Source organism: Erinaceus europaeus, chromosome 3 (assembly GCF_950295315.1).
Source record: "Erinaceus europaeus chromosome 3, mEriEur2.1, whole genome shotgun sequence".
Taxonomy (NCBI): Eukaryota; Metazoa; Chordata; class Mammalia; order Eulipotyphla; family Erinaceidae; genus Erinaceus; species Erinaceus europaeus.
Genome location: NC_080164.1, coordinates 147,847,438 through 147,860,478, shown reverse-complemented (window position 1 = coordinate 147,860,478; position 13,041 = coordinate 147,847,438). Strand labels below are relative to the sequence as shown.

Below are 13,041 nucleotides of genomic sequence, written 5' to 3'. Positions count from 1 at the left end.
AACAGATGAGATTTGAGGTCTCTGTTTTGGAAAAAGTTAGTGGTTTTAGGTTATAGCTTCTACATAATGCACTGTAACATATGCTAATGTGCCTGGGGAGATGGCCAAAACAGCTGTAATGTAGGACTTGCATGCATGAGGTCCTGGGTTTTCATTCCCTGTACCCCATGTGCTTAAGTGATGCTGTGAGCTCTCTCTTTTGTGAAATGAGTAGGTAAATCTAATAAATAAAAAATAAAATTATCATGCCAAATAATAGTTGTTTTGGAATGAAGTCATTCTTTTAAATGTGCAAGATTGTTATAGACACAGGATGTTAGTACTTCATTGTCTTTATTCATTAATGAGATGTTCAATGTTTCATATGTCTGCTGGCCATTTGGATTTCCCCATTAAAGTGATCACATCCTTTTTCTATTTTACAAATGAGTTTTTCTTGTCCATATTAATTTGTAGAAGGGTTTTACCTACTAAGGTAGGGCTTGTAATTTATTTTCGTGCCCCATGTAAATTGTCTGGAGCCAGTGTCCATTTTGATTTGTATGCTTGTACAGAAGTACTTGTTAAACAAGTTGAATATCAACTCTGATTTTATCTCTACTGTGGATGGCAAATATTTTCTTGGCTGATCATTTAGCACTATATTAGTTTTCTGTGACCCCATGACAAGACATTACACATTTAATCACTTGAAATAGCATAAGTACATTATCTACCACTTACTTGGGCCAGGAGTTCTAAATAAAAATAGTCTTATCTTTCTCTAGGGTTTCTCACTAGATGGAAATATAGGTGTTTCTTGAGACTGTGGTTTTTATCTGAGGCTCAGGGTCTTCCTGTTGGCATATAAGGTTTGGGGCAGAACTCATAGTCTTGAGATTATGGAGTCGAGGTCTTGATTTCTTACTGGTTGTCAGTCTGAATCTACTTTAAGCTCCTAGAAGTGACTGACTTAACTTTCTGTGTCAACTGGCCTTCAAAGTGTCACAACCTTCACAGTAGCAGAAACTATATTTAAATCTCTTTCTTTTTTTTTTAAGAGAGAAGTTGTGTGTGTGTGTGTGTGTGTGTGTGTGTGTGCCGCGGACCACTCAGTGGACAAGCAGCAGGAGGGTCAGGGGTCTTGAAGGCAACCTCCCAGGTGGGTCAGGAGTCGGCAAGGGAGAACAGATAGACACCACACTCTATTGGAGGATGAATCTGGACTCGTTTTAATAGTGAAACTGCATTAGCTTTTATACTTTTTTCAGGTTACATTCAGGTTGTCTAAGCAACCAGCTCATAAAGAAGTAACAATAGTCTTGTGACTTTGGCAGGCTACATGTTATTCCCCCATAACTGTAAAGAATGGGTACAATACTTTGTATCGTTCTGTTCCCAGGGGAGGTCATACCCAGAATTGTTTTAGACTTTTGCTGAGGGCTATCTCTACCATTAATCTTCTATGGGGGCATACAGATCTTTGACTAGTCGTGGACCACTGCTCATCTAGGTCTGGTACAGTTTAACTATTAATCTTTCTTTGTTTCAATATGTCAACTTGTACCTGGGAGGCCTCAATCTCTGTATTGTTTCTATGAGGGGCAAGTCATAACATGACTTGTTTTGTCCGTCTATGCTGACCCACCTTCTCCACTTTCATAATGTAATTTTCAAATATGCTCCTGTGTAAGGGAGAGGGGGTGCTTCTGACTCTCCATTTCCACCAGGCACTGCCAAAGCATTATTAATCATTTGTAACAGTATAATTGTTTGTAGCAATAACGGGGGGAGAATACATCGACCCATTCCCGTCCTTCTCCCCAGCTTCTTTGAAGTCTGAATGCAGGTCCAGAGGAGATGACTTTGTCAGTCTCTCTGGTGGTCGTGACGGGGCAGCGCATGTGTGTGTGGTGGGGGAGTATGGGGATGAGGAGAGACACCAAAGCATGGCTCCACTACCCATGGAGCTTGTATATTTTACTTTTTGTTTGTATGCTTTGCTTTTATTTTCTGGTAGTTTTTTAAAAAATGAATTAATTTTTATTTATTTATTTTTTATATTTATTTATTTATTCCCTTTTGTTGTCCTTGTTGTTTTATTGTTGTAGTTATTATTGATGTCATCGTTGTTGGATAGGACAGAGAGAAATGGAGAGAGGAGGGGAAGACAGAGAGGGGGAGTGAAAGACAAACACCTGAAGACCTGCTTCACCACCTGTGAAGCGACTCCCCTGCAGGTGGGGAGCCAGGTGCTCAAAACGGGGTCCTTGTGCTTTGCGCCACCTGTGCTTAACCCGCTGCGCTACCGCCCGACTCCCTTAATCTTTATTTTTAATATTTTTATATTACAGAATTGCATGTCAACAGGGGTTTGAATCCACACCATTCCCACCACCAGAGTACTTTTATGTTTTACTTTTGTACTCAGGGTCTCACTCAGTGTTAGATGTGGGTTTTACCCACTAAAGCCATGTTCTGAGTCTAAGCACATATATATTTGTTGTTATTGCCAAGCTCTGTGCTTTTTTTGTTTTAGGAGAGAGAGAGAGGGAGAAGGAAAGGGAAAGGGAGAGGGGAAGGGAGAGGGAGAGGGAAAGGGGAGAGGGAGAGAGAGAGAGAGAAAGAGAGAGAATAGTCCCAAAACTTCTTCCAGTGCAGTGGGGCCAGACTTGAACTTAGGTTCCATACATGGCAAAACAGGTACACCATCTAGGTGAACTTTTTTTTTCTCTTTCTTTTTTAATTTCTTTATTGGGGGATTAACGGTTTACAGTTGACAGCAAAACACAATAGTTTGTACATGCATAACCTTTCCCAGCTTACCACATAACAATTCAGCTCCCACTAAGTCCTCCTCTGCCATCATGTTCCAGGATCTCAACCCTCCCCCAATCCCAGTCCAGTGCCTTTTCCTTTTAGGTGAGCTTTTTTGCCAGTCTCCCAGTAGAAAAGATTAATAGTGCCAATAACAGTGAAAAGTAAAAAGTGTCAATAACAGTGTTTACTTTATTTCATGATTATGTGAACAAACAAAATATTTCATTAAAAGACCCTTGGAGGGGCTAAGCAGTCATGCACCCAGTAGAGTAGGTTAAAGTCACCTGCTCCCACCTGCTAGGGGAAACTTCACTAGTGGTGGAGCAGTGCTGCAGGTATCTCTTTTTCCTTTCACTTTCTCTCTCCCTCTCTGTTTATTTCTGTATCAGAAAAGTAAAGTAAGGAGGAGAGAAAAAAAAATGACTGCCTGTATTCAAGGAGTCCTGAGATTCCCAGACATGATGGGCCTAGAACTCGAATAAATCCCTCTCTCCATTGTTACTGGTCATCTATATCAGGAACAACAAAACAGACCCCTTTGTGGGCCCCCATAGGACCTTGCCCTCAACTTGGATCAACAATGGTAGGGAATGTCCCATCCTCTGAAGGAAAGCTGGACAACTCCTCTATGCTACACCTGAGGAAGCTGGGTCCTGATATTGGGGCAGCTTGGAATGTTCCTACTGATGACCACAGAATGTGAGCTCAGATCTACAGGGATGCAGAGGTTACATAGGCTCCTAAGCTGAATATGGGCCCCAGATCACATCAAATGGATGGAGTTTACAGTCAACAATATTTACACACCTTTCCCATATTTGGGAGCTACTCTCTTTCCTGATCCAGCTTTCTGGTCATTTTTCCAGCCATGACATCATCTCCCCCAGACAATAACTAGGATCCACCTGCATATCAGATTTCAGGCTCAGGGAAAAACAAAACAAAACAAAATACTAGTATAGCCACAGGCCCTTTGGAATGTAACTAAATTTTGCCTACTAGCTATCTACAGATCAGAGACTACCCCCCCCCCCCCAGCTCTTCATCTGCACTACTCCAGCCTTTAAATTCATGATTAGTCAACAACTTGTTTGGCTTTATATGTTAACTCTCTTTTCAGCCACCAGGTTCCAGGTGCTGGCATGATGCTGACCATACTTACCTGTACAGATAATCCCACCATTGTATCCTGGAGCTCTGATTCCCCAGAACCCCGCCCCACTAGGGAAAGAGAGAGGCAGACTGGGAGTATGGATCGACCTGTCAATGCCCATGTTCAGCGGGGAAGCAACTATAGAAGCCAGACCTTCCACCTTCTGCATCCCACAATGACCCTGGGTCCATACTCCCAGAGGGTTAAAGAACAGGAAAGCTATCAATGGAGGGGATGGGATATGGATTTCTGGTGGTGGGAATTGTGTGGAGTTGTACCACTCTTATCCTATGGTTTTGTCAGTGTTTCCTTTTTATAAATAATAAAAAGAAAATGACTGCCAGGAGTAGTGGAGTTGTCATGAAGTCACTGAGCCCCAGCAATAACCCATGTGTCATTCATAAATAAATAAATAAATAAATAAATAAATAAATGTATTTAGAGAATGACACAGAATATGTTCTTTCTTAAGTATCTAATGCCATCACTGTGATTATTGTTTACAAAAGAAGAAATGAGTGTGTCTTTTGAGGAGCTTATGTTCTAGTGTGGAAGATAAGACTGAGAAACAAAAATACCCTGCTAAGTCTCATAAGATTAAGTGGTGTTCCTGTTCTTATTTCCAGGCAGTGTGTTTTGGATGTGGTCTTTGCTTTGATCAAGACTGGGGTCCTTAGGGATATTAAACAAGGATTTTTTTTTTTAATTTAAGAAAGGATTAATTAACAAAACCATAAGGTAGGAGGGGTACAACTCCACCACCCAATCTCCATAACCCACCCCCTCCCCTGATAGCTTTCCCATTCTCTATCCCTCTGGGAGCATGGACCCAGGGTCATTGTGGGTTGCAGAAGGTAGAAGGTCTGGCTTCTGTAATTGCTTCCCCGCTGAACATGGGCGTTGACTGGTTCGTCCATACTCCCAGTCTGCCTCTCTCTTTCCTTAATAGGGTGTGTCTCTGGGGAAGCGGAGCTCCAGGACACATTGGTGGGGTTTTTAAAGTTCTGTAAATGTATAGGGAATTACTTTTAACTAAGAAACTTATCAGGGGAGGGGATGGGATACAGAGTTCTGGTGTGGAACTGAATGAAATTTTACCCCTCTTATCCTATGGTTCTGCCAGTGTTTCCTTTTTATAAATAAAAATTTTTTAAAAAGTGTTTGGCAAATAATGAAAAGGTGGCAATACAATATAGAATTATAAGGCTACCACTTAGGATGAATAAGTAGGCCAGTTCTATTTAAGGGAGGCTTGAGAATCCATATCTGAATGACATAATCTTGAATTCTAGGGACAAAAACCATTCAGTGAGAGGAATCAGCTGGCATAACTCCCAGGCTGAAACGAGCTTGATCATTTTTAAAGAAAGTCAAAGAGGCTGAATTTTAGTTGAAGCAAAAAAAAAGAAGTAGAGGTCCAAGAGTTAGAATGGTCAGTAAAGGTCAGATCATTTTGGTGTATGTAAGCCAGGATAAGATGTTCAGATTTTATTCTAAATTATGAAGACTTAGATTTAATTCTGATTATAGAGCCAAGAGAGAGTTGGTGTAGAGAGTGATCTGATCTGCTTTATCTTCTAGGAAGATCACTCTAGCTACTGTTTGAGGATTGGATTGCAGAGGGGCAAGGAACCCAGTTGTGAGACTATTGCAGTGGTCCAGTTGAGAGATGATGGTGGCTTGGACTAAGGTAATGGAGATGAAGAAAGTCAAGATTTGGGCTATATATTGGATAAAATGATGAGCAGCTATTGGTGTTGTTTTAAATATGGGTGATAGGAAGAAGAGAAGAATTAAGGACAATCCTAGATTTTGGACACAAATAACAAGGTGGATTGTGGGGTGCCATTTACATAGGTGAGGAACACCAGGGACAGAAAGTTGGAAGGTGAAGAGGAGAGCACAATTTTGACAAGGTCAAATTTAGGATATATGTTGTTTATAAAGTGAAAATCAACCACAGTTTTGAATTCTGGAAATATTCATGTTAACAATACACAGAACTCTGCCATTTAGGGGATCAAATTCTGCTTGATTGTTAAAAATGTAAATATGTATATTGCATGCAGATGATAAGTGTTGGAGTTGGCGTTATACTAGATCGTTTGATTACGTCTATTATGATATAGACTCATAATAAGAGGCATGTGGGACTCAAGGGAATGTGCCAAGGCAGATAAGTACCTTCAAGACATCCAACTGGAAGTATCAAGTGAAGAATCAGATTTATGAGTCTGGACTCCAATTAGATGTCAGTATTAGTGAAGATCGTGTGCATAGAAAGAGTATTTCAAATATATGACTAGATGTTACCGCTGAGGAAGAGTATGAAGGTAGAAAATGAAAAGAATTACTGTCCTAACCCATATTTTAAGGCTGAAGATAGGGAAAACGAAACACACAAAAAACTATTGAAATAGGAAAAACTGGTGCAAGTTGTGTCAGAGAAACCAAAAGAGGCATTTCAAGGACAAAACGGTCAACTCTGTTGAACATTGTTAGGAGTTCTCATAATATGTGCACAAATGTTATCATTGAATTTGGAAACTGGTACTCAGTGGTGACCTTGATAAGAGCAGTGCCAGTGGAGAGGTGGAATAGACAGCCAAGTGATAGTTGAAGAGAGGTTGGTTTAAGTGCAAGAGGGGATAAATTATAAAGGTGAAGTTCATGAGAAGTCCAGAGGGATGATTTTTGAATTACCAGTTGGATGTTTGGTGTTTGAATCTTTGTCCATAGAAATAGGGAAGAAGGAAGAGGATTTGGGTACAGAGACAGATAAACTGGTGTATTTGGTTATGGCAAAAGAGGAAGTTTCTTACCTAATGGTCTACTTTTGTCATGAGGTAGGTAAATCTGTTAATCTAAAGTTTTAGAAGAAGAAAGTTTGGCAGCTTGGTTTGAGAAGGAAAGATATGGTATGAAATGCTTGCTTAAACAGATGTCATATTCAGCTTGCAAGTGATTCTTCCTAGGTAATAATCCAGTGTGGTTTTTATTCTTCAGCCAAGAGGTTAGAGTCCTACCAAGAAGCTCTCTCTGAAGATGAAGATTGTGTGGACACTCGTGCAGACACTCCCTATGGCTCCCTCAACAATATGGTGAAGCTGAAGGCTCCTAGCTGCGGGGCAGTTCATAATGGGCCTTTGGGAAGTAAATCCTCGAATTATCTTGCTGAGAGCTGTTTTGCACTAGGAAGTGGAGAAGGAGCCAGTGAAGTGCATCATTCCAGACAGGCTGCTTTCAGTAGCCCCATTGTAAGTGTGAATACTTGACTTGAATTTTGTCACATCCATAGTGAATAATGAAAGAATATCTTCGTAATTGTGATAAACACAAATTCTGTTGTCTTTGCTGTGTGAGAAGATACTGCATAATTACAGATAACTATGATTGCCACAGATAAAATATAAATAGGCAATATTACAACCTCCTAACTTTAAATATAACAATGTAATTTCTGAAAAGAAAAAAAGTAATATTTCTGCTTAGGGCTTACCATGTATTAGCTTATAAGAGGCTGTCTTGGTTTAAGGATCATAAACTACCCTCAGAACCAGAAAGGCTTATCAAAATATTCTCAGAGACAGGTAAGTATATCCAATTGATAGAGAAATTCAAAGACCTCTTGGTGTCCTCCAATTTTTTTTTTTAAGTGTCAGTAATCTTCCCTCGCATCTCTGCATCTCACCAAATCTATGTTCTCTTTCCCATTCCTAGTCCTCAGAAAGATTTTTTTTCTAATATTCTCATTTAGAGATGATTGGGTATGTTGACGGTGGTATGACACAGACAGTGTTTCTGTTTCAGAACCAGACAAGTTGTGTCCTTCAGTCCCAGGAGGAAGTGTCAAGAATTGTCTAGTCACACCTTTTTATTTTATTTTATTTTTTATTTAAGAAAGGATTAACAAAACCATAGGGTAGGAGGGGTACAATTCCACACAATTCCCACCACCCAATCTCCATATCCCACCCCCTCCCCTGATAGCTTTCCCATTCTCTATCCCTCTGGGAGCATGGACCCAAGGTCATTGTGGGTTGCAGAAGGTAGAAGGTCTGGCTTCTGTAATTGCTTCCCCGCTGAACATGGGCGTTGACTGGTTCGTCCATACTCCCAGTCTGCCTCTCTCTTTCCCTAGTAGGGTGGGTAGTCACACCTTTTGGCAAATTCCTTTGACTGCTGAAAACATAGAGGAGTGTGTGGAAGATTGGGGGAAATTGGGGACATGCTTATGTGGCAATAGTTCTAAATAAAAACTTTTATTCTATTCAAAATTACTACTTTTTTTTTTTTTAACAGAGCACTACTCAAGTCTAGCTTCCGGTGCTGTTGGGGTTGAACCTGGGGCTTTAGAGCCTCAAGCATGACAGACTTTTGCATAGCCATTATGCTGTCTCTCCCACTCCCTTGCTCTTTTTTTTTCTTCCCCCTTATTTCTTGATTTTATTTTATTGTACTTGTAATAATGGTGGAACCAATATATTAAAGAATTCTTTTTAAAAAATAGTTATTAATTTATTTATTCCCTTTTGTTGCCCTTGTTGTTTTATTGTTGTAGTTAACACTGTTGTTATTGATGTCATCGTTTTTGGATAGGACAGAGAGAAATGGAGAGGAGGGGGAAGACAGAGTGGGGAGAGAAAGATAGACACCTGCAGACCTGCTTCACTGCCTGTGAAGGGACTCCCCTGCAGGTGGGGAGCCAGGGATTCAAACCGGGATCCTTCTGCTGCTCCTTGCACTTTGTGCCACCTATGCACTACCGCCTGACTCCCTAAAGAATTCTTTAGTAATGTAATTTTTTGTATATAAAAGAGTATGCATGGTAATGAATTAATAATAGCTTTGAATCTAAGTATAATGTGGAATCTGACAAGTTTCACAGAGAAGGAGAATGAACAGGGAGTGCATGTTCAGATTTCAGCCATATCTGTGAAAAGTGTTTTCAGTTTTTCTCCACAGTCAGGGATATGATAAATCATGCCAAATTATATTTTAAACTATAATAAGCATCAGAAGCTGAATGGAATATATAATAAGGAACCATCCTTGGGAAATATAAAATGAATGATTTTAGTCTTTGAGAAGTACATTAAAATTACTTCTATTGAACTTAACTCTCTGCTCTGCTGCCACATTTAATTAACTCTTGAGTTTAATAAGATGAGGTTTCCTCAGCCATGAGACTGGTAAATGGGTGGTAACTTCTATATCGTTGGCATAGTAGTGTTGAATCAGCTTTAGAGAAAGTTTGTGTTTCAACACTCATTTAGAATATGGTGTTTTTAGTAGAAATGTGATCTAAATAGACTTCAGAGAATCTTACTTGATCTGAGAAAAACCTTGAGGTGACTCTCTTGGCTCTTTATTCCCTCCTCCTCTTCTTTTTCCTTATTCTTCTCCTCCTCCTTCCCCCTCCTCTTCCCCTCCTCTTCTTCTCTCCTTCTTTCCCTCTCTCCTCTCCATCTCTCCTTTCTTCCTTTTTTTTCTTCCAGAGATGAGGCTTCACACATGCATTATTTCACTGCTCCAGGCTGGGTTTTTTTTTTTTTTTCTTTTTCCAGATAGAGAGATAAAAGGAAGAGGAGGTTTGAGTGGAGAAACACTACAACAGTGGAATTTTATCCAGTGTTGTATGGAACCTCCAAGTGGTGTTAGCACTTGAACCTGGGTTCTCAATTTAGGTTGTACATATGACAAAGCATGCACTCTACTCGGTGAGCTATCTCTCCAACCCTCCTGGCTCTTTTTAAAGTTGTCAATAAGTGTGAAATTATAGAACGTGTGTGTGTGTGTGTGTGTGTGTGACCATTTCTTGGCAAATATTTAGATTGCTTCTGTAGCACAAAGGATATAAAATCTCATTTTATTTTATAGCCAAATGGAGAGTTATTCTAAACATCCAGTCATAATTTTTCTCCAACTTCTGAAAAAAGAAGAGGTGAAGGGTAGAGATGGAGAATGCACACAATCTCTTCTGTGCAGTTCAGGGTTTTGTCAAGAATAAATATTTTTTTTCTTTTATCTTTTTTGCATGTTCCTTTACTGATGTTTTCTGTTTCCCATCCAGCTGAAGTTCACCACTTGATGACTCATGCTTGGTTGGAAGTGTCAGGATATTGGCAGTCAGGTGGGACTGAGCCATTCCCTCCTTCCTGGCTTCCTGACTCAGCCTTTCTTCCTGGAACAAAGGATTATTTCTTAAAGCCTTGTGCTTTTATCAACACCATTTCCCCTGCCTAAAGTGTATTCTTCATAACCTGCCTTTATCTACCAAAGCTGATGACACATTTATTTAAGAATGGCCTTGGATCTCACCTCTTCTCAAGACTTCCCAAATTCCTCCAAACTTCTCAGCTTTTCACTTCTGTTACATACTTCCTCTTTTGGTCCTTGTTACTCTGACTTTCTCCCTCTGACATTATAACATCGGCACTTTCAGAGCAAGCACATGCTCCTCTTGAATATTCAGCACCTAGTATAGTGTTTTGCAGGCCCATTCTCAATCAAGTGTTTTAAAAGGAAATTTAAAAATCTCCTTACTATAGCAGCTTCAGCCTTGCTATTTAGTCCATTTTCTTTTCACTCGCTCTGTGATCCATCCAGTGCCATGTGTGATTATGACTATATGGATGCTCTGGAATTGTTTGTGTTTTGTGCTTTTGATATCACACTCTTCCATATTGTATAAAGAGTTCTTCCTTGAAATATGAGGTCATCTCCAATATTGCTTCAGATCAGCTGAATTTATCCTTTATGACGTGAGATATATGACTTAAAAATATTGAGTATCTGTAAAAGTTTTGCACATGGTTCATCCTTGGGCCCCAGTTTGAGAACTCCTGCTTGAGAGCACACTGACAGCTGTGATGTCTAGAAGTGAAATTTTACGGAATATCACCCTTTATGGGAAGGCAACTTGAAAGTCAGATGATAAGGATCCTACGCAGGGTGTTAGCAATGATATACCAGCCTTTGAGTTTGAATGTCATTGAGGTCCATGAATTCTGATTTCAAATAGTCTATTTTAGAACTAGTCTGTCAGTCAATCCTTTGTTCTTCTTTGAACCTCTCATGGTTTTCATTCAGCAAGCTTGCTGTTCTACTTGTCATGCTATTTGCATTGACTTTGTATGGCTGTCTTTTTCCTGTCATTGAAGTCTTAGCTTAGATGTTACCTTTTCAGTAACCCCTTCCATTACACAACCCAATTTTTTTTTTCCTTTCTTTTTTCTTATTTTACCAGAGCATTGCTCAGCCCTGGTTTATGGTGGTGCAGGGGATTGAACTTGGGACCTCAGGCATGAGAGTTTCTTTGCATAACCATTATGCTATGTACCCTGCTCAGAGCCCAAGTGTTTTCCATGTCCTTCTCCTTAATCTTTCTGACTCAGCCTGTCTGTCAACTAGAAGAATCTTAACTTGTTTATAGGTTAGTTTTAGATTAGCTATTCCATCCAACTGAGATAGAAGTTTCTTACAGGCTAGTATCCTGTCTATTCTATGCACCTTCCACTTTTAATTTTATTGGAGACATGCCTGGCAACTCAGTTCAGTAGTAAGTCTTCATAGGATGAATTAATTAATGAGTTAATGGCAATAGTCTTAACCTTCACTTTTTTCCTAGGCAGAGGAGACAAGTAGATAAAATTCAGTATTGATGTGTACTAGATATTAATTTATTTTAGAAAAACAATCTAAAGTGGAAGAATGATCCATGCCTGCAACTTCATTTAAGTAAGGCTTGCTCCTTAAATATCTTCCATGTTTTTATTTTATATACTGTTTTATGATCCTTTCAGGCTCTCAGACATGGAGTCATCAACTTCCCCAATGATTGTACAAATTCATTCCATTATTTTGACTTATGGCAGCAGCATTTACCACACAGGCTAGGCAGTAGTTAAAAAAAACATTCATTATCTTAGATTGACTTCAGAATGCAATACGATTTATGCTTGGAAATCAGTCATTAAAATCACCATTAGCTTCTTACAAGTTCTCTAAGTCAGTTACAAATGTGTCCCATATAATAAATGTCTCCAAAAAAAAAAATAGGAATCAAGAAGTCGGTCAACTCTTACAGGTGCCCATTGCCCCATTAGGCTCTCTGAGAAGTGCTGCAATAAAGAAACCTGTTTGGTTTAAACATTGCTTAAGCAGGTAATAATGTTTATCTTTTTGTTTAACTTGTATTAACATTTTGAGGAGGAGGATTTTAGAAATTCCATGCCAAGCCATGGAATTGCAGAAGCACTAGGCGATAGCATAATCATAGTCTTTGATAACTACCATGCAACAAGTTTTTCAAGTATCTTTTAGTTAACTTGGATATTGAGTAAGAAAGCAATCACTCTGATTTGCCACTCTTGTCTTCTAATTGGATAGAAGGTCACTGAGGAAGAATTGTTCTCTGTGTAACCAAGAACCTGGTACTCAATGATACTATGCATGTAAGATCTGTGAGGAAATGTGGCTTACTCACTAAGGAATCGAACTGCAAGTGCCTATCATGCCATTAAACTTCAGTAAGAGTTACATTTTGCTAAGTCAGAAATCACCAGACAGTGGATATTGGGTATTTAGATGCACATCTAAGGATGCTTTGTGAGAGCAGATACCTCAGATCTTTAAAACCTGACTGAAGGTGTGTGATTGGAGAAGGGAAAAAGTTTTAAGTTAAAGTTATTTGGGCTTTTGGTCTTATCTCACTCATCATACAGTTTATACATTATTTACACAGCCACTCTGTATAAAGTAGGTTTTTTTGTTTTTTTAACTGTTGTTGTTTGATCTAGAAGTGGAAACCACAGCCATGTGATGTATAAGCCATGTTCTTTGATGATTAAGCCTGTGGTAATTCTCACCAAACTCCTCGGCATAAAAGACCCTCTGGTTTTCTTTTGAAGCCACACACACGTTTCAGTACTTTGGGGTGGGGGGCTGCTTTCTCACTGGATTAAAAAAAAAAAAAAGGAAGAAAAAGAAACAGAAACAGCATGATACCAAGTTTCCTTGGGTGCTATAGTACCTCCTATGGTTGCAAGTGCTTGAAGATGGACTAGGTGTTTGACAAGGCGTGCATC

General features: G+C 39.4%; 1 protein-coding gene across 8 annotated transcripts in view; it reads left to right on the top strand.

The window, feature by feature from the left end:
* ATP10D (ATPase phospholipid transporting 10D (putative)) overlaps positions 1 to 13,041 on the top strand; it is a 124,790-nt gene that overhangs the window by 65,720 nt on the left and 46,029 nt on the right. For all 8 annotated transcript variants that reach the window (XM_060188095.1, XM_060188091.1, XM_060188092.1 and 5 more), the window contains one exon: positions 6,959 to 7,209. In XM_060188095.1, coding sequence (XP_060044078.1) covers positions 6,959 to 7,209 — 251 coding nt within the window. The remainder of the gene's footprint in view (positions 1 to 6,958; positions 7,210 to 13,041) is intronic.